General features: G+C 36.9%; 1 protein-coding gene across 3 annotated transcripts in view; it reads right to left on the bottom strand.

Annotated features, from left to right (window-relative positions):
- Window positions 1-21,538, bottom strand: part of Zbtb44 (zinc finger and BTB domain containing 44) — a 68,567-nt gene that overhangs the window by 8,155 nt on the left and 38,874 nt on the right. Inside the window, exons 2-6 of one of the 3 annotated variants that reach the window (XM_020166977.2) lie at window positions 19,465-19,535; window positions 17,476-18,546; window positions 5,691-5,775; window positions 3,091-3,254; window positions 1,094-1,394 (exon numbers count right to left, since the gene is read on the bottom strand). In XM_020166977.2, coding sequence (XP_020022566.1) covers window positions 1,094-1,394; window positions 3,091-3,254; window positions 5,691-5,775; window positions 17,476-18,490 — 1,565 coding nt within the window. In that variant the 5' untranslated portion in view covers window positions 18,491-18,546; window positions 19,465-19,535. The remainder of the gene's footprint in view (window positions 1-1,093; window positions 1,395-3,090; window positions 3,255-5,690; window positions 5,776-17,475; window positions 18,547-19,464; window positions 19,536-21,538) is intronic. The other 2 variants (XM_074066329.1, XM_020166980.2) reach the window with 2 other exon arrangements.

Raw genomic sequence — 21,538 nt, 5'->3', positions numbered from 1 at the left:
GGCTGTCCAGTATTAATAGGAAAATTAAAATCTGCTCATCTGTGTCATTTTCAGAAGAGTATAGGACACAGGGCTCTGCATGGGGAAGGCAGAGACACAGGAGTTCTAACTGGAATCTCCTCTTAGTCCTCAACTACTACGCATAATCTAGATTTAGTGACATGACAACCACACTCTCAGAATTAGAAATGATTAAAAAAATGAATGCCTGGTTTGAAAGGAAAAATCTACACAGGAATAATTTGGAACTTACTGAAAAATATGACTTAAAAATATAGGTAATTTATAATGTAAGGATTTAGAAGGATTTCATTTTAAGAAAAACTTAAGGATTTCTACAAAAGTATGATTCTTAAAAGTTATCAAAAAAATTACACACACAATAGAATTTTATATCTACAGGGGACTTGGACACCATCTTATTAAAGCTTACATTTTATCTCTCACTAAGTTCCAAGCCTCACCTGTAAAGTGGTATGCTCACTAAACAACCATTAGTGGCAGAGGTAGAACTAGAACCTGATTTCCTTAGATAACCTACAGGTAACTATTAGCTCTAAACTCAAAGAAAACAGGAGAAATTTCATTTGATCTAAACAATCATATCCATAATTGCTGTCTAAGCATATTTCTTATTAGTAAATGGATATTCTTCTACATAGGGCTAAAAAGTAGAAGTGATCAAGAATTTTACTAACATTCAGGGTCTACTAAGTATTATCTAAAATGGTGTATTTTCCAAGATCTAGTTAAGATCCACTACAAAATTTCTTTAACCTTCTATTATTAAAAAACAAAACAAAACAAAAAAACCAAGAGGATAAGTAGTCTACTGCTGTAGAAATATGTATTAATTTTCCTAGGAAAGTATTTTAATACTAACTATAAAATATGTATCACTTTATATACTTTGGAGATACAGTAAAATTTTATCAGATCAGGAGATCAGAGTATGTGGGAATTTATGAAGTGAATGTGACTAGTTAGCTGGCAACCTGATTTAAAAAAAAAAACCACAGCAGGCTGCCCTAAAAGCAGGAAAATAGAGTTTAGAAAGCAGTTTTCCTGGTTGGGTTTTCGTTGTGCACCTCACCTGCTCTGGAAGTAGTTTGCTAGCTCTGATGCTTCATGGTTCAGACTCCTCAGGTGCACGATTAAATTTCCAGAGTTGGTGAACATGGCGCCACATGTTTTGCACTCGTAAATCCGAGGCTTGCGGATAATGTGCCGGGAAACCCTCATATGGTGTTTATATTCCCCGAAGGAAGTGAAAGTGGCACTACATATCTGGCACCGGAAACAGCGTTTACCTTCATGCTTTAGGCGATGCATCTTTAGCGAGTAAGCCCTGGTGAACTTTTTCCCACAGCGGTCACACTGAAATGGTTTAATTCCTATGAAATAAAGCAAAGCAAAATGACACCTGAAAATAAACTGAAAAGTCTTAAACCTCACAAATTTCTAAACTATAATCTTGTAGCCATATCTTAAAAAAGAACAAAACAAGAAAAAAAGAAGACAAAAATCACCAGCAAAATGTATTCCAATTCAGTATCAGAAAAAAATGCAGAATATTTGAAAAGTCACTAGTGCTTAAGATAAAAAAGGCAGGAAGTAGGGGAAACATGGTAATATGTACTGAAGGTAATTTCTGAATGCTCTTCTAAACTGTGTATCTTACAGAACTAAAAACCCATTCTTTTTAGTTTTTGCCATGCTAGGGATTGAACCTGGGACCTTATGCATATTAGACAAGTCTCTACCACATCCCCAGCCCCTAGACACATTTTAACAACAGCATTTAGAACCAAAATCTTCATGTACACTTACTTCATCTCATTAGAGAGATTTATACTGAAAATATGTTCACTATCTTAGAGGGAAATGAGAAGAAAAAAGAATTCTAGTTATCCTTGTACATAATGATCATAATAGGACCATCACATGAAACTGGCTTTTGGATATTTAATGTAATATTGTTAGAAATTAGTAAGGGAGTTATAAAGCATATTAACAGTCTCCTTAAAATTCATTATCATACTTTTGGGATAAAAATGAATTTAAAAATTCTGCAAAATGTGAAGTGTGGATTTCACAAGTCACAGGGAATTGATATTGGGGCAGGAACTATAAGACCGATTTAAAGAAGGGGAAATGAGATACTAACACAGCTGAAAACAGCAGCACAGTGATTTAGCACAAGAATCTTTGGATCACTGAACTTAAGTTCAACTGAAATCTGATCTACACATTTATCTAAAATCTTTCTTATACTAAAACAAAAACAAACCACAAAGCTAACTAATCAGAGCACAGAGACTGAGGACAGTAGAATTAAAATTAGTAAGAAAATATTAAGTCTTAAGGTGGGTGCTGGTGACTCACGTCTATACTCCTAGCTTCTCAGGAGGCAGAGATCATGAGGATTTTGGTTTGAAGTCAGCCCAGGCAAATAATTCTAGAGACCCTTTCTTGAAAATACTCAACATAAAAGGGCTGGGAGTGGCTCAAGTGGTATAGCGTCTGCCTAGCAAGTGTGAGGCCCAATACCACAAAAACTAAATAAGTAAAATAAAAATAAATCTTTTGGAGCACTTTTTATTTGGAAAAAAGTTCAAACTTATAGAGAAGTTAAAAGAATGATACATAGAATATCCGTATACACTCTTATGCCCATTTCCTTTCCCACCTGTTTGCGCTTTTCTGTCTGATGTATACACACACATCTGAAGTACCAAATATCTGCTCACTTATACATCATACAGCAAGTGCATTCTGCCTACATGCTTTAATCGGGGCTTAATGCCTCTAGAAAATGCATTAGAGTCCTCTGACAGTACATTGTTTCAGTAACAGATCTAAGCTAATCTGTTCTCATTTGACTTTCCAAACATTTTTGTTTTTGTGCTCTCCAAAGTACCAGTTTTTTGTGTTTGTTTTTGAGAAAGGTCTTGCTATGTAGCCCATGGTGGCTTTGAACTTGCGATCCTCCTGCCTGGCCCAAAGTACCTGTTTTCTATTTTAATTGAGATTCAAAAATAAAATGTTTTAGTGTGCTCACATATGCAACAATAGGGAAAGTGACATTACCTGAGTGGATAAGCATGTGCTGTTTTAGGTTCTGAATACGGGTGAATCGTACCCCACAGGTTGGACATTGAAACGGTCTGTCTGGACCATTTGGACTGGGTCGTTCTGTACTGCTGGTAGAAGGAGCAATGTAGAGTTGGTAGGGATACTGAACATTTTCCAATCTAAAAAAATAAACCAAAGAAGGCAACCAGGTTCTGATTTTTAAGTTGAATTAAGTATTTCTGCAGGTCAAATTTATTTAATACTTTTAAAATTAGGATATATTCGTTATACGGGGGGGGGGGGGGATTCGTAGTGACAATTCCGAATTAGGCTTATATTGTACATTAGTTGCATCTCTCCCCCTCAACCCCATCCTGACCCACTGAAAGCAATTGTATGTAGGTCAACTTTAAATGACTAAAAGAAAAAAAAAAGCCACGTGAAGACTTTTACTTATTGTCTAAGTTTTACTTAGAAGAAGAACAATGTCCAGCATCTTAAATTAAGCATGGACATACAACTCATATCCTGAATTATTTTACCCTTAGACATCCTTAATCTCTCTAATCCTTCCTTCCTGCAATGCTTTAATTTAGACCCTAATCAATACAAACCTGAATTAATAATTCTCTCTTTGGCTCTAACTTGCTAATGCATCCTTCTCACTGAATCACAGTTTTCTGATTAAAATCAGTTCCCCTTTAAAATCCTGCCATTAGAATACATTAACCCTCTTGCAAGGCATCCAAGAATCCTTAAATCTGAATGTTATCTTTCTAACCTCATTTCTTATCATCCTAATCAAACATACCCTGTTATCAAGTAATAAATTCAGCATATTCAGTACACTGAGTGCCGCGCTCTTGCATTTATAACTTCCTGTATTAGTCTACCTTCTTTGCCTAGATAATGCCTTTTCATTTTTAAAAATGCAGCTGAGTTGTCACATTTTCTTCCTAAAAGCCTTCTTTGATTTATCAGTGGTATAGATAGGTATCCTCCTACACACAGCAACTTAACTCACTACACATCACTTATGATGTGTTTACTTGTCTATCTTTAATCTCTCCTCCTCCCTGAGCACTGACTGAGCTCTTTGAGGGCAAAGGCTATGCATTTCATCTCTATATCCCCACCATTCAGCACAGCATTTAATGAATAGATGAACTGATTAATATTTGCAAATAAGAAATCTAAATATGTTCTTGCTTCTTCAGGCTTTCATTAATTCATTCAAATGATTCTGGTTCATACTCTCCTCTACCAGATTTAGTTTCTTAAGAATAATAAACTGTGAGTACATGAATCCTTCATGTTTTCATTAAATACAGTTTTAAGACTGCACTCTCTATAGAGGAATTCAATTCACTTAGTGGAGTCTATATTTAGTGGTGAGAGAAAAACAATAAGCAAGAAAAATAATAAGCAGAGAATTAAAATGAGAAGCTCCAATAGTGACTGGGTGATAGTTTAGATTGGTAGTTGGCAAAGGCCTCCTGGAGAACTGACAGAGACAGTAATCTGAAGGCAAGGAGCATAGCACATGTGAAATAAACTAGGGGAGAAAGCATTTCAGGTAGAGTAAAGGCCGTAAGTGGCAGAAAGTACCAAAGGCAGGAACAAATATGGAGGATTCTGGGAACTGAAAGGAGGTCAATGTGGCCAAAATGTAGCATGCAAAGGGTATTTGGTCTGAGTCAGGCAAAAGTCCTACCATATAGGGCTTTAAAAGGAGTTTAGATTTTAAGTATAAATGCAGAATGGTAAATATCTATAGCTTAAAATAGTTACTAGTCTGACTTAATTCAAAAGAAAAAAGATGATTCTGGCTACTACATGGAGAATGGACTTGAGCAGTGGAAGAATGAATTCAGGGGCCAGTTTGAAGGGTACTGCAGTAAAAGATGTTGACTTAAACCAGGGTGGCTACAGCACAGAGGAAAAGTACACAGACCAGGATTTGCAGATATATTCTGGAGGTAGAGTTGACAGGACTTGAGGATTAAATGTGAGGAGAGGGAAAGAAAGATCATGAATAATTCTTACAGATTGTGCTGGAGAAATTAGGGGATGGAATGGGAGGAAATTGGGGACAAGACTTATGTGGGGAGGTAAAAACCAAGAGGTTCCTTCTCGGCCTTATTAAGTCTGAAATGTCCCTACATATTTGTGTGGAAATACCAAACAGGAAGGGTTGAGTGAAGATAATGTACTGGGAATCACGAGTAGAAGTCAGGACTTGGAAAACATTTTCTGCACTAAGGAAGATAGAAAATATTTTGGTTTTGCCTATCATGTGGTCTCTGTTTCAACCACTCAACTCTGAGCATAATTGTGTTCCAGTAATAGCGGATATATAAACAAAGGTAGTAGGCTAGAACTAGCCTGTGGTCCATAGTTTTTCAACCTCTGATATAGATCATATTTAAAGCAATGGGATTAGGAAACAAACAAACAAAAAAACAGCCCAATGTAGAGATGCTACCTGATATTCTGAAAAATATACTAAAGTTACATTTCAATAAATTTCTTATACAATTGTGACATAAAAATGCTTTGAGTTTAGAGTTGTAAGCATGACCCTTACAAGGAAAGTACGTTATGTTAATACTAACCGGTCATCATCATCCGCGTGAGTATTAGTGCCAGAAGTGCTCTGAAGTGTAGGTAACCCCTCAGTAACACCTTCATCTACTGAGCCTGTGAAGAATAAAAGAGGACAGTTGTTTATACTTTGGTGCAAATAAGCCAAGATATTAACTGCAAGTCACATATCCAAGTATCTAAAATCTATCATCTAGTGTTCATATCCTGATAATCACAAATAGTAGTGTCCCATATTTTACTTTTACTTTAATTAAATGTTTGTGATTTTAAAAGGAGTTATAAGTGACACAAGTTTTATATTACTGTATAAGTTTCTTGTGAATATTTGCTTGATACAATTTCAGAAAACAAGCAGAGCAATTTAAATGCAATCTACAATTCACATAAAATTAAATAACCACAATTTAAGGAAACACTGACAAATTTTTATTTTTTAGAAGTTACTTTATTGTGACATACAATTTATTATACAACTTTTACATGAAATTTAAAAGACAAAGTGAACAAATGAGCAAGCTTCACGTGAGCCACACAAAGACCTGCCTGCATTCCACAGAAGTCCTCGTTTACCCTCCCCTGGGGACTCCCTCTTCTGACAGCATTTTTTTTTTTTTTTTATGGTCATCCTTCCACCTTCCTTCCCTTAAAAGTAACCTAATCTCAAATATATGTAGCCATAAGCTAATCATTGGTTCTTACTGGAGCACAGCTATAGACAGTCAAGGGCTGCTGTCCCACTATGCAGGGCTGAGTACCTGTGGTTGCAAAAGAGACCATGTGACAGCAGCAGGCCTTTAAGAGAGTTTTCAACTCTTGCTATTAACAATACAGTTCAGTGTTGTCTGATTATAAACAAATTACACTGTATTCTTACGACTTGCTTCCTTCCTTTAACATTGTGGACTCATTCATGATGCTATGTAACTCAAGTTCATCTTCACTGTTGTAGAATATTAATAATCTATGCACTTTAATCCCGATGGACAAATTCAGGCTTATGTCACTGAATATTCTCTGAGAGGTTAAAGTTAACGCACATGTGCATGCTTTTGGCTAGGACGCATACTTAGCAACAGAATTGCTAGGCCACAGAATATGGGTATTTTCACCTTATATGTGCTGTGCTGGGAAGGCAGCTCAGTGGTAAAGTGATGGCTTAGCATGCATTTTACTTATTCTATAAGGCATTCTACTGTATAAGAACAAGCCATTATTGTTCTTTCATATGAGCAATGTTTATCACACTTGTTCACATATTTACCTCTTCTTTTTGCTCTACATTCAATCTTAGGAGACCTCCCATCTGTGCTTTTACTTCTGCTTGAAGTCCATCTTTGGGCATTTTCTTTAGTGATGAAAACATCTTTATTTCATTTTCATTCTTGAAAGCTATTCTGACTGCATACAGAAATCTAGACTGGCAGTTATGTTTTCTACACACAGTGGTTTCTGATGTTGAAAGTCAAATATTCTTTTGAGGGTAATCTTCATGTGGGGGTAGTGCTGAGGTTTGAACTCAGTATTTCATGCTTGCAAGACATGCACTCTACCTCGTGAGCAACACCTCAAGGCTTTTTCACTGTTTTTTAATTTTATGAATTTTCTCTATGATGTGTTTAGGTTTATGTTTCTTTTTATTATTTCTGTTTGAGATTTGCTGGTCTCTAGTAGACTAGTCTGATTAACTCTTGAAAATTCTCAGCCATTCTCTCTTTTCCTTTCTGAATTTCCATCAAACCTATATTTGTATCTTCCACACCCTTCTCCAGTGTAGTCCTCTATTTCTCTCTGGGCAACATTCGAATAATTTCTTTTAATTTATCTTGATTCCCAATTCTCTCTTCTGCTAAATCCAATTTGCTGTCAAAATGTTCACCAAGATTTTCATTTTGGTTATTTTGCTCTTTTCTAGAGGTCCTATTTGCCAACTCCCTCACCCTGTCCATTTGCAATGTTATTGTGTATATGGTTTACTGTTCTTTGCAATTATTGTTCAGACTTGTTTATTTTGCTAAATAGAATAAGCACCTTTTAAATTTGTTTAAAAACTGTGCTAGTTGGCTTTGCCAATTATTTCTATTGCATTTTTCTTACTTTCCCATTGGTGGTTCTCTCTGTGCCTTCTTTCTTTGTTTGCCCTGGTTATGTTTGACAGTGGTTTCTGTCCTTTAAAATCATTTGTAGGGGACTGATCTGCTGAGGTTGGGATAAATGTGCCTCCTTCCATAGAAGGTTTATGTTTACTTCTGCATCACATAAACTGTTTAAGATTCCCCAGCCTATTCACAGTAAGTATAACCAATATATAAATATCAAGGGGGCTAGTCAGTGACTGCAACTTCTCAGGGATGCATTTTCCTTCTTTCTCCCTTTTCTACCCACCCACTGCCAATGCAGTTTTACAGGACCCCCGCATTTGAAGAATAGGGAACAAGTTTAGTTCTAATGAACAGTCCTTCCAGGTTCCCATTTAATATGTGTAGCAACTTCTTTAAGACTTTATAACCTTCACATGCTCCATGTGGGCCTTTTCTGCACTGTTTTGATGATGCAGAGTGGAAAATGTCTTAAAGGCAAAACTGGTTTTAGTGCTCTGATAATCTACTTATCTTTCTGGGTCAAGTTCCTCACAACCCCCAATTTAACCTGGAAGTTTTTAAAGCATCTTTTCAGGTTTTCAAATACTCTAGGGTGACTTTTTTAAAACCTGGAATTTGTTGTTTGTAGTGGAAAAGTTGATCCAAACAATGAACTCTGCCAATGGTCTCCTGACTATTTGCCTAGCCTAGCCATGAACCTTGATCCTCCTGATCCCTGTCTCCAGAGTAGCTAGGATTATAGGCGTGAGACACCAGCACCCAGCCTGTCATTCTCTTTACCATCTGCAAATAAGCTATGTTGCACCCAAATGAACAATTGGAGCCTCTGAGATGGTCTTTTTCCTTAAAAGCAAACAAGCTTTTGCTTATATTTTATTGACAGTTTAAATGTACTAAGTTTCTATAGTACTATCTACACATGCAAACACTTAATAAACATCATCTGTTAACATACATCAGCTGAAATTTCTTCTTCCTCATGAAAATTAGAATCTTAATACTTTAGTTTTTTCCCTTTGGAACATTTGAATTAGCTGATATTCGGAAGCAAGTACATTTTCCACTTAATTTTTTTTTAAATTAATTCCTCTAAGTACTCAAAATTACTTCATCATTTGTGCTGGAAAATTTGTGACAGGGTTACATTTTGCTTTGATTTCTTAAAGAATATAAAATACAATTTATTTTTTTCTTGATGACTCACAGCACCATCAGGGACACCAATTGCTCATTATGCGATGCTCTAATACATGGAAATACTCAGAGGCTTTTAAAGGTCCGTAAGACCATGTAAATTTACACTCATTCTTGACTGTACCCCAATTCCACAGTACTGGTGTGTGTTTAGCAACTTTTTTTTTTTTTGGCAGTACTGGGGTTTGAACTCAGGGCCTCTTACTTGCTAAGCAGGCGCTCTACCACCTGAGCCACTTCACCAGCCCACGTTTAGCAATTCTATGCATACCTTTGTCATTCCTGTTTCCCTTACTATTAAATGACATTCATATTTTTTCCCTATGTCTATTTATCTAACTTATTCCTGATCCTTCTGATTTATTTTTAATCCAGATATAGAGAAACAGATAATGCTACATTTTGTTGAAGAAAGAACTGTTCAGGTGTTAGCATCTTTCTATTCTCATTTTTTTTTTCCCTTAAAGAAAAGGAAAGGGTACTAAAGATGAACATTTTGAGCTGTCTTGCTTCTTAACATCAGGTAGGCTGTATCACGTCTGGGAAGGAGGGTATGTTATGGCATTTAAGCACTCTGCCTTTCTAATATCCTCTTACTGAGTTCTAAACACCTCATGGTGTGTGATCTCTCTTTCTGCAAAGGAGCAATAAACTCAACTTGTTCAAATACAGGTGGTCTTTGGCGAGAGGACACAACAAAAATGGAAGTCTGAAAACAATTCAGCTGAAGTTCTTGTTGCCTTGTACTAGCTAGCGCCCTTGGCAATAGAGTACGGATATGAAATCCCTTTGGAGATACAACCTGCCCTTGGCTTATGCTTATGCTGAATTGAGCTCAAATATTTCAATGAAGTCCTTTACTGCTGCATTTATTTTCCTAGACATAAGTATTTTAGTTACTCTGTCAAATTTGTGTTGTTTCTTTGAAATTGTTTTCGAGCCTCCTATGTATTTGTTCCTATGATATGTTCACCTAGTGTGTTGACTCTAATCTGTAAGAGGAATAAACTATAGTGAGAGGATGGACATGGGTTCCATTCAAGTGGACATGGTTCCACTTGAACCAGCCTGGAGACCAAGTTCAGATGTGTGACTGGTAGAACCATTAACACTATCCACTCATGATCCTATTTATATGAAATATCCACAATAGGCAAATCTATGGAGACAGCATATTCTTTTGGGAGTGATAAATTTATCCTCTCCCTTCATGTTTTTTCTTCACTGTAACACTAACCTGTACACTTATCTCTTGACTGATGCCATTTTACCAAGTACAATTTGAAATTGCAAGGGGCTATTTGGGGGGAGCTTTCAGCAGGAACAAGATCGTTCAACTGGAGATGCTACAACACAGCACCAATATTGGAACGCAAATTTTAAGAGGTGCTGCTACGAACATTTCCAATGCATGGTCTTCCTGTCAACGACACAATCTTGGTAAGAGTGTAATGGTAAGACATGGACAGGAGTGATGCACTGAGAGCCTCTTAAACACCTTCTAGTGAGTTCTGACTTTAAGGAGGACTGAGGACTTTTCATGCTGTACACCTATGCTATAATAATAGGGAAAAAAGTACTTGGTTTTGTGCTAACTATAGAATCACAAGTTATATCTCCAGTAATAGGACCATACATTGTGCTGATGATCTTCTTCTTTTTCTTTTTTAGTGGGACTAAGGTTTGAACTTAGGGCTTTGTGCTTCAAAGCAGGTGCTCTACTGCTTGAGCCACATGTCTAGTCCATTTTGCTCTGGATCTTTTTTGGTGATGGAGTCTCAAGAACTATTTGCCTGGGCTGGTCTTAAACTGCAAACCTCCTGATCTCAGTCTCACAAGTAGCTAGGATTATAGGTGTGAGCCACTGGTGTTCGGCTTGATATTCTTATTAATTAACTCCATAGCTTTATCTTTTACTCTGGCACTTCATTTTTCTTATCATCCATAAACTTCAAGAAAAATAAGAACAAATGGAATTTTAAAACAATAACCATCAAAGCACTTAAAGTCCTTAAATTTCTACAACTTATTGCAAAGAGCCATCTTCTGTAACACACTTATATACTTCATACAATAACAATATGGTGCATTTTACAATTAGAAATTTTACTTTAAATCTTAGATTTTTACCTTTTTATAAAATGACATGATTGAATACTTCATGAATTCTGTATGATGTCTCAAATATTATCACAAACAGGTAAGATCTGCCATTTCAAAAACACTCACTTAGGCAGTTTCTGAATGATTTAAAATGTGGAGCTTTGATCTTCTGGAACAGGCAGCAGGGAAAGCCTGTCCTTGAGGACAAGGCAAGGAAAGAAGTGTATCAGGTTCTGCTAACAATTGACTGAGCAGTAAAACTTTTAAGACATTGGTTATTGGCTTCACATTTCCCAACTTACAAGGCATATATAAACATCCTTTTGACTGTTGTACATCCATTCCACTAGGGGACCTTAAACTAAAGATTCGGAGGAATTCTTTAGAACAGACTCACTTAAAAAATGTGCAGCTTTTACCCAAGACATGAAACCAGATTCATATTCTGATTCTTAAGTATTCCTTTCTGTTCTTTTGTGTTACTACTAACCTTGACTGTTATAGTTAACAGCACTATCCTACTGTTTTTGACTGTTTAAAATCTGTCACTTAGCTACATCACAGGCTCCATCATCCCCCATCTGACCCAGCCGACAAAAACTTAAAGCTGTTCCTTGAATGCTTCAGATACCCTTTTATAGGTCCCTCTATTATTTAAGTTTCTCTAACATCATTAATCCCACCTCTTAGTCCTGTAAAAATTGGACCTTAATTCCACATCATCAAAATGCTTCTGCTGAAGTTACTACAGTTCTAGGCACAGAATGTATACAATCAGAAAGACACTAATAATAGGGCTACCCAGATTATGACAGTTCTCTTCAGACAACTGGTGAGCACAAACTGTTTAGCTCCACTCAAGGAACACAAAATCCAGTCATCTCTGTTGTAACAGATATGTACACTCCCACTACAATACTACTTATGTGGTATCAGGTTATAATTGCCTGCTGCACACTAACTTATCCCATGTACTTGGGATATTATGGATTTTCGGGTATTAAAACTACTGTCCTAACATATTCAACTACAGGTGTGTTCCTGGGGGTCTTTGGCTGGAGGGCCTGGGCATTCTTAATAAATAGGAATAGCAGTACCCCCTTATTAGGGAAGAATACATTCCAAGACTGTCCTAGTAGAGGTGTGAAACCATGAACCTTATATATGTACTATGTTTTTTCTGTACTTACATGCCTATGATAAAACTTAATTTATAAACTGGGCACAGTAAGAAATTAACAATAACAAAATAGAGCAATTATAGCAACATATGGTAACAAAAGATTAAACGTGGTCTCCCTTCTTCTAAAAAAAAAAAAAAGATTACACGAACACAAGCATTACAGTACTGTGACAGTCTACCTGAAAACTATGATGGCTACTAAGTGATCATCAAGCTGTTAACATATATGCCTGGATATGTTGGACAAAGGGATGATTCACATCTCAGGCTCAGAGAGAGAGGGTGCAAGATTTCATGTTACTCAGAAGAGTGTGAAATTTAAAACTTATAGTTTATTTCTGGAATTTTCCATTTAGTATTTTTGGATCATAGATGACATCAAGGAACTAGAAATGTAGAAAGTAAAACCATGGGTAAGGAGACTCCTGTATCACTATCTTCACTTTATGGCTACGGAAAACTGGTAAGCAATGTGCTCAAAGTAACATCTCTTAAGTGGCAGTAATTGGCAGCAGAATCTAGATTTGAGTCTCCATTTTGAACTTTTAGTCAGGATGCTGCATTGCTTTTCCATGGAATTAATGGTGCAATTCCAACATTATTTTAGCTGCCCACCTCAACAAGTTTATCTAGTCACTACTGCTAATGAGAAAATTGTTTAATACCTTTACTGCTCACCACATCAACCACTTTAGTTTTTTCTTTTTTTTTCTGGAGATCAGACTCAGGGTCCTGCACATTCTAGGTAAGTGCTCCACCACTGAGCTACATCCTCAGCTCCAATTACTTTATTCTTAATGGAAGAGATTCTTAAGAATATAGAATTCTATTGCTAACATAATAAAGTACAGCTTATCGAGAATGACTAATATTTGCCCTTGGTGTATACAGATAATTGAATACTTCAAGATAAATAATGAAGCCACAAAGCTATCTACTCACAAATTTTTGTTAAACTAAATAAAAAATTGACGACCTTACCTTTTTGAGCGCTAAGATCTAACCTATACTTTGCAGTCTTTAAAACTTTTCTGCTTCTATTTGGCTTAAGTTAAGGGCATTGGATTTTAAAAGCTGTTGCTGGGCAACTGACAAAAAAGAGAACTTAAAATTCCACTTGAGGCCAGGCACAGTGCCTTATACTTATAATCTCAGTTACTCAGGAGGCATAGATTAGGGAGAATCTCGGTTCAGGCTAGCCTGGGCAAAAAGTGAGATCCCTTCATCTCAACCAATAAGTAGGCATAGTAGCATATGCCTGTTATCCTAGTGATGTGGGCAAGGTAAGTAAGAGGATCGTGGTACAGGAGATCCCAGGCAAAAATGTGAGACCCTATTTGAGAAATAAACAAAAAGGGCTGTTGGCTTAAGTGGTAGAATGCCTCCTTAATAAGTGTGAGGCCCTGAGATTAACTCATGATACTTAAAAAAAAAAAAGAATTCCACCTGAATTAATTTCATGGGTAATCAGATTATTTTAGAATTTCAGAATGATGAATACATTCAGCGTCAAATTATCAGTCCCTGGAATGACAAGTTCATAAGCCAAATGAGCCACTCATGGAAACATTTTTATGAAACACAGAAAACGAAGTACTATGCACATCTTTGTTTTCTCTCACTCACATTTACTGACTACCTGTTTGGCTTTGTTTTAGCATATCAACTTGGAGTTAAAATAGGTTTACTGATGCTCAAGTGGTAGCGTGCTTGCCTAGCAAGTTCAAACTCCTGAGTTTGAACCTGAGTTCAAACTCCAGTACCACAAAAAAAAAAAATAATTGGTTTACTGAGTCATTAGTATATTTGCATGAAGGCAAGGGAATAAAACCCATTTAGAATTATCTGATTACATATTCAAGTCAGAGTTATTCTATGTCGGTGTTACAACAGAATCCACAATTATAATATGTAGGTAATCAATTCTACTTATATAACTGAAAGCTTTAGTCTACTTATGTTCATAATTCTCTATATTATGTTATGTTAATTAGACCATAAAAGGAAAATATGAATTGATTAGATATACTTGAGTGATAAAAATGACTATTTCACATGTCTATCCAGCAAGATATTTAATTAGATTAATATTTGGGTTTCTAAGTTCTCAGGAAAATGATTGAATAATTATTTATGTGTTACTCAGAAGGCACGATATTTTCAAGATCAAACACTCTGGCAATTAAACAAAACTTGGTCATAACAACGAATTATGATCTCCTGCTATTAAATATTTTATTGGATATGTGTTCATTCAAATGCTTAAAAAGTGTCTTAACCCAAATTCAGGAATATGAACTTTAGTGGGCAAAATTGTCTTCCATAAAGGTATGATGAATTCTTAGCCCAACAACTATGAATGAGGTCCTTTGTAGATGTAACCAAATAGAGATTATATAATAGGGTGGGTCCTATAGTCAATGATTGGTGTCTTTATAAGCAGAGAGATTGAGACACAGAAACATGTACACATAAGGAAGGTCATGTGAAGATGGGATAGAAAATAGGAGTAATGAAGGGGAAGGATGGAGGGGGTGAATTCAACTATGATATATTGTAAGGAGTTTTGTAAATGTCACTATGTATCCCCAGTACAATAATAATAAAAAACCAAAAACCAAACAAACAAAAAGTAAGAGTAATGAAGGGGCTGGGGACTTGGCTCAAATGGTAGAGTGTTTACATAGCTAGTACAAGGCCTTGAGTTCAAACTCCAGGGAAGGAGGTAGGGAAAGTTGGGAAGGTTGGGAGGAAGGGAAGGCTGAGAGGGAGGGAAGAAGGGAGGAGAAAGTTGGGAGGCAGGGAAGACGGAAGGAATGAAGGAACGAAGGAAGGAAAAGAACTACAATCCAACAAATGTCAAGGATTGTTGGCAACTCTTGTTGGAAGAGGCAAGAAAGGATTCTTCTCTGCAAACCTTCCAAAGGAACAAAGTCCTGCTGATATCTTGGTTTTGGACTTCTGGTCTCCTGAACTGTGAGAAAAATACATTTCTATTGCTGTAAACTACTGGGTTTGTGGCTCTTCCATATTTTCCTGTTGAGACTAAATTTGCCATTGCTTAAAAAAAAAAAAAGACTCAAGTTGGTAATCTCACCAATCCTGACTTTTCAACTGCTTTATGGCATAATATTCCTTGATCATCATTTGTGTATAATTTACATAGAAATGACCTTGTTGATTACTCTTCAAACTAGATTCCCACATCCTTTTCATATTGCAGTTACTGCATTTAATACATGCTAAAATGCTATCCATTATATAATTACCATTATTTTTGGTGTCACTAAGAAAAAAGTTACAAAAGATGACCAACTCTAAGATATACAAGGATTGAGATATGAAAATTGCTATTTAGAATCAGTGAATATAGTAAAATGTTACCACTATTTCATCCTATTTTGGTCCCTCCAATGTACAAACTCAGTATGTATTGATTTTTCCTTTACAAAATCTAGCAATATCCAGTTTCATTATGGTTTTACTCTTCAGTCACACCAACTAGTACTAACTGGTTCCTGAGCCAAGTCTCTTGCATACTAATACCAAACTAATTTTCTTAAAATATTTGTGTATGTTTTATTTTTTGATCCTTTTAAGACAATCCTTACTACCAGTAGGATAAAATCCAAGCTTATCTGGCCTACCTGTGATGGATACTGCTTCCTGCACACCAATATCCATTCTGCTCTAATTCTGTTCCAATAATCATTATTCTCCCAGATTCCTTTGCAGCTAAGAAAGATCATGTGACAGACTGGCATTATTTTTTAAGAAGTTTTTGGGAACATCTGAATTTTCCTTATGCATGGTTCCTTTCTACAATGCAGAGCTAATGATGTATGTAGTAAGCATCTCCAAGCACAAAGCAATAAGCATACTGATGAAATTGACAAACTAAAGATGGTAAATTATAACTATATACAAGGGAGCCTAAGCCATTGCCTACACTGCAGATCTACTATACTAATTCTGAACTTCCTATTTCTGAACACATGTAATATAAATAGATTCCTATTTTGTTTGTTTTTAATGCAGAAGGGATTCTGTTATGCAGCTGAATGCAATTCTAATTGGAACTAGTGTTTAAGGCTCTTTATAACCTTTTTGTCCTGTCTCCTACTCATTACTCCCCAAAGTTTCAGGCATCCATATCATCCATTTCACTCTTCACTGAATTGACTGCTTATCAAACATGCCAATACTCTTCCTTACCTCTCTGTGCTTTTATCCATCTTCACTGAAATGTCATTTCCTTGCTTGGGCAAACTCCTACTTATTGTTTAAGACCCAGCTCAAATATATTGTGTTAATTTGTTCTTTACTTTGTTGTACCATAATGCTTTCTTAATTCACCTCGCCCAGCATTTTTAATAGTTCACGGTAATCATTCATTTACATATCTGCTTCTCCAAATTAATTCCTTTGTTGCAGTATCAAAACGTTTAACACATGGTAAAAGTTTTCTATAAGTAGTTTAGTAAAGAACAAAACACTAACTGGATTTGAAAAACTTGCTTTCTTTTGCACTGAAAGTAATTCACAGTTGGGGGTGTGGTGATGTACACTTGAGGCACTCAGGAGGCTAAGGCAGGAGGACCACAGATTCAATACCAGCTCTGGGTTGCTACAAAAAGAAAACCAAAAAAGAAATTCACAATTTGTGTCTCTGCCTTTGTACCATCACGTTTCAACTATGTTTTTTTTGTTTTTTGCTTCCCAGTGCTTAACTTGTAAAAACAAAACAAAACAAACTAATTACATTTAAAGAAACTGAATTATCAGTCAGGCATGGTGGGACACGCCTGTAATCCTAGTCACTTGGGAGAGTGAGATGGTGAGGACTGATGTTCTTTACAACCAACCAGCTGGGTATGGGGGCATATGTCTGTCATCCCAGCTACGGAGGAAAGCATAAAATAGGAAAACTGGATTGTATCCAGATCAGTCTGGGCAAAAAGCAATACTTTTTCTCCAAAATAACTAGACCAAAAAGGGCTGGAGGTGTGACTCACCTGGTAGACCACCTGCCTAGCAAGCATGAGACCCTGAGTTCAAACTCCAGTAGTGGAAAGAAAAAGAAAGAAATCCAGTTGTTACGTTTTACTCTTCTTTATATTTCCTATAGGACTGAGCACAAAACTTTTTATCTAATAAGAACTTAAAAATGTTTGAATTGACTATAGCATCATGAAAAACAGAAGGCACTGATACCTATGGAAGAAGACTGTGGACTGATCAGAAGGTCCTCTTGGACTTGATCACTTCCTGGCACTGTCTGCTGATCACTCAGGGAACTCTGAGATGCACTGACAGGCTGGGACACTTCCTCATGGACCTCCTCATCACTTAACCTTTCTACTTTGACACGGATGTCTTCTTCAGTGCCCAGAGGCAAGGCAGTTTTTGTGCTCTCACAAGCCACATAATCAGCCATTCTTCTACCTGCTTCAGATGGGCCAGGTAATTCTAAAGTTCGAGTATTCTCCGTCTGCTTAGCTTTCTCAGACTGAACTCTTCGATCAATTCCAAAAGGAAAAGTCCAGGGAAAAGCTAAAGAAGAATCAACTGGCTGATTTCTATTTTCTGTGTAGGAAGCTGAAGAATTCAATACCTGGGGTGAATTTGTTTGTGTGCTACACTTTACGGGACTCTCAGGAGACATAACAATGTAGCTTTTACGCTTTCTCCTGGATTCTCGGCAGACAGGAATGGTTCTTTCCACCACACTGCATTCTGAAGACACTGGAGAAATGCTTCCATCTCGAGAAGTAAAATTGCAGTTAGAATTACTTTCTTGTCCAGCATCTAGACCTTTTTCTGGCTGGTTATTGGGTGTATTCCATAAAATACTTGATTTCATGAACTCCGAACAGGTGCTAGCAACACTGAACATTTGCATGTAGCTGGCTGCAGCCAGAACATCAATAATATTTTCCGTGTTGATTGACAGAGTGGCTGTATAAGCATATTCTAAAAGGGGTAGAAAGCCAGTCACTGTAACATGATGTAGATCCAACACATTCTTCTCATCTTCTGCTTGGCCCACAAGTTTAGTACGAAAGAAATCACTGCAAGCTGCTAGCACCACCTTATGTGCCCGGAAGATTTTGTCCTGGACACGAATAGTGATATCACAAAAATGTCCATCATTTCGTAGCATATTTAGTTTCCCAAGCATTTCCTGGCTGTGGGAAGAGGAGCTATGAGTAAATGTTTTCACACCCATCTTCTCCTTCCTCTTCTACAGATGCTCTTCAAGGATACAAATGGATCAGAAATGTCCTAAAAATACATAAAATACAGCATTAAAGGATGGTTTAGTAGTTGAAATAGGCAATTTACATCATTTTCATGTGGCCACAGTGCCAAATGAAAAGGCTAAAAGATGGTAGTGAGAGAGAAACTTCAGCAACAGAATGTATTAAAATACATTCTCCAAACTGTTTGACCAGTACAGTCTATGAACTACTGTTTTAAAGAATGGCAGAGTTTTAAACAACAGTTTGCAGTTAATGACTCTAGAGTGCCTTCTATGTGCCAGACACTATTTTAAATGTTTCACATTTGATAATCTATTGATTGTCAATATATGTCAGAAGACATATTATTGTATCTGTTTCTGAATGTGAATATGCAGTAAGTAATGCCAGTGAAAAATCAAACAATTCATTATGTAATCATTCCTTTGAATGTTCTATTCAGATAAATGTACAGAGGAAAGGAAAAGATTTCAGGATTAAAAAAAGTCACTGGATATTTTAATATTGGGAAGACAAGAATGGTTCCTATATGATATCACAATAAAAAAGATAATAGGCATGAATCCTGTGTCAAGACAGAGTGAGGCTGTGGAAATAAATCACGTTGACCACAATTAGTATAAACAGTTCAAAAATATAACCTTGCTATAGGAATACTTATTCTATTGTTGGGATTGAAGTGTTGCCCAATTCTAGAATAGAAAATAAAGTCAATTAAGATGGTTACGCCAAAGACAAGAAGACCCTGCTCCACATATTCTTTCTAAAGACAAGCATTCACAATGAGACAGTATGCAACTAGGATTGGTCAAAGAAGACCAATCCGTCATCTAATGGATTTTTAAATTTTTTTCTTACAGAAATGGGAGGGCTATATATAAAGTGTCTTGTTCATCTGCTTGGCTTCTGCTTTTAAAGCCGGGCCATTAAGAGTGCTTACTTTGATTGGGATCATGTGGTTGAGGGAAGAAACATGACTTCAGAGCAAGTGACAGTCATAATCCAGGGTATCTGCATGAACAAAGGTATAAAGGCAAGAAATTAAACAGCGTATTTGGAAAACATGCAATGGAGTGTTGAAATGGGACCACATCAAACTCAGTGTGGATGAAGGACCCAAACAACAGACAATGCACTACATTTCCAAGTGAGGTACAAAGCTACCTGGACAAGGAGCGGGTGGAAAATTTTTTCAACCTGGAGTTATAACCACTATCAATGAGCAAAGAATTAAAAGATTGGAACAGGAGTTTTGCTGACAGTAATCAGTGTGTTGTGAGTTCCAAACTCCACCCCGTTCTCCTACTCTTCTGAAACAAAAAGCATGTTTGTCCTTTGTCTTGGGTCTATCACATTTGAAAAAACTATAAAAGGGCATGCATTAAACACAAACACCAATCAACACTAGAAAGCATGCTTATTATCGTCCAACAGTATATAAAGGCAATACAGTGGAGTGCTTGAGAGCCAGAATGCCTCCATTTCATCCTGGTTCTGTCATTTACGGCTGTATGAACTTAAACTCTGCAACTTAAGTTCTTCGGCAGCAAATCAGGGATAATAGAACCTGTATCACAGAATTCTGAGGATTCAATAACCTTATATATCTTAAGTGTTTCAAAGTAAGTAGTGCTGGGGGCATGGTTCAAGTATTTGAGTGCCTGCCTCCCAAACACCAGCCCCAAGTTCAACCCCCTCTCCCACAGAGTAGTGGAACAACAATAAAACAAACTGTAACTAGCAACATAATCAGTGCTTTTATTACTACTATTACAAGGTTTTTTTTTCTCTCTTCTTCCTCAGCCCCTATCTCGCCTAATCCTGGAAGGGTCAAAAACCAGAAGCAAATGGGGAGGAGTAAGTAAGGGCTAACTATGAGAAGACAGAAGGAAAGAAAAAGGAAGCAGGCCTGTAGCAGGCCTGAGATAGAAAAGAGGGAACTGTTTTTTGGAGATATTGGGATTTGAACTCATGGCTTCATACTTGCTAGGCAGGCACTCTACCACTTTTTTATTATGGTTATTTTTGAGACACGGGCTCAACTAGGCTGGCCTGACTGGTGATCTTCCTACTTACGCTTACCCTGTAGCTGGGGAGGCAGGCACCACATTCAGCTTTTAAGTTTTTTTTTTTTTTTTTTTTTTGGCTAAGGCTAACCTGGAACTTTGATCCTCCTGATCTAAGCCTCCCAAGTAACTAGGATTACAGGAATGCGCCTCCACATCTGATGAGGAGGAAAACTGTTACTCTGAGTTAAGTTTATTAGTTTTTAAATTCTGTTTTTATTTCCTGAAAGTGGCCAGAAAAGATATTATGACTTGCCCTACAGAATAAATTTGAATGGACAATAGAAGATGAAAATGAGTTTTGAGTACCACTTCTCACTGTGTTGCCCAAATGGTTACACATATGGTCCAGGTATAATACAGTTAAAAGTATGGAACAAGAGGAAGGTGAAGATTACAGACTGGAAAATACCTTCCATGCCATGTATTTATTACATGCACTTCCCAACATGTGTCTATGTAAACTTTATGATCTATTCTATAATTAAAAATTTACACGGAGAAAGCCAGGCATGGTGGCTGAAGCCTTTAATCCTAGCTACATGGGAGGCTAAGATTGGGATGATCAAGTACTAGACTAGCCTGGGCAAAAAAAGTTGCAAGACCCCAACTCAACCAATGGCTGGGCACAGTTGTATGTACCTTTAATCTCCAGATAGGTGGGGAAGCACAAATAGGAGGGTCATGGTCCAGGTCAATTTGGGCATAAAGTGAGACCCTATCTCAAAAACAACCAACACAAAAAAGGACTGGTGGAGTGGCTCAAGTGGTAGAGGGCCTGTCTAGTTAGTAAGCACAAGGCTGTGAGTTCAACCCTCAGTACCGCCCCCCCCCCCCACCAAAAAAGAAACGCATGGACAGATATATTTTGGAAATACTGCAGTGCCATATGTTGACAGGGCAAAACTTGGAAAAGGCATGAATTTACAGTATTTGAAAAAAAAAAAT

The sequence above is a fragment of the Castor canadensis genome, chromosome 2 (genome assembly GCF_047511655.1).
Source record: "Castor canadensis chromosome 2, mCasCan1.hap1v2, whole genome shotgun sequence".
NCBI lineage: Eukaryota > Metazoa > Chordata > Mammalia > Rodentia > Castoridae > Castor > Castor canadensis.
This window is presented reverse-complemented; position numbering and strand designations above follow the sequence as displayed.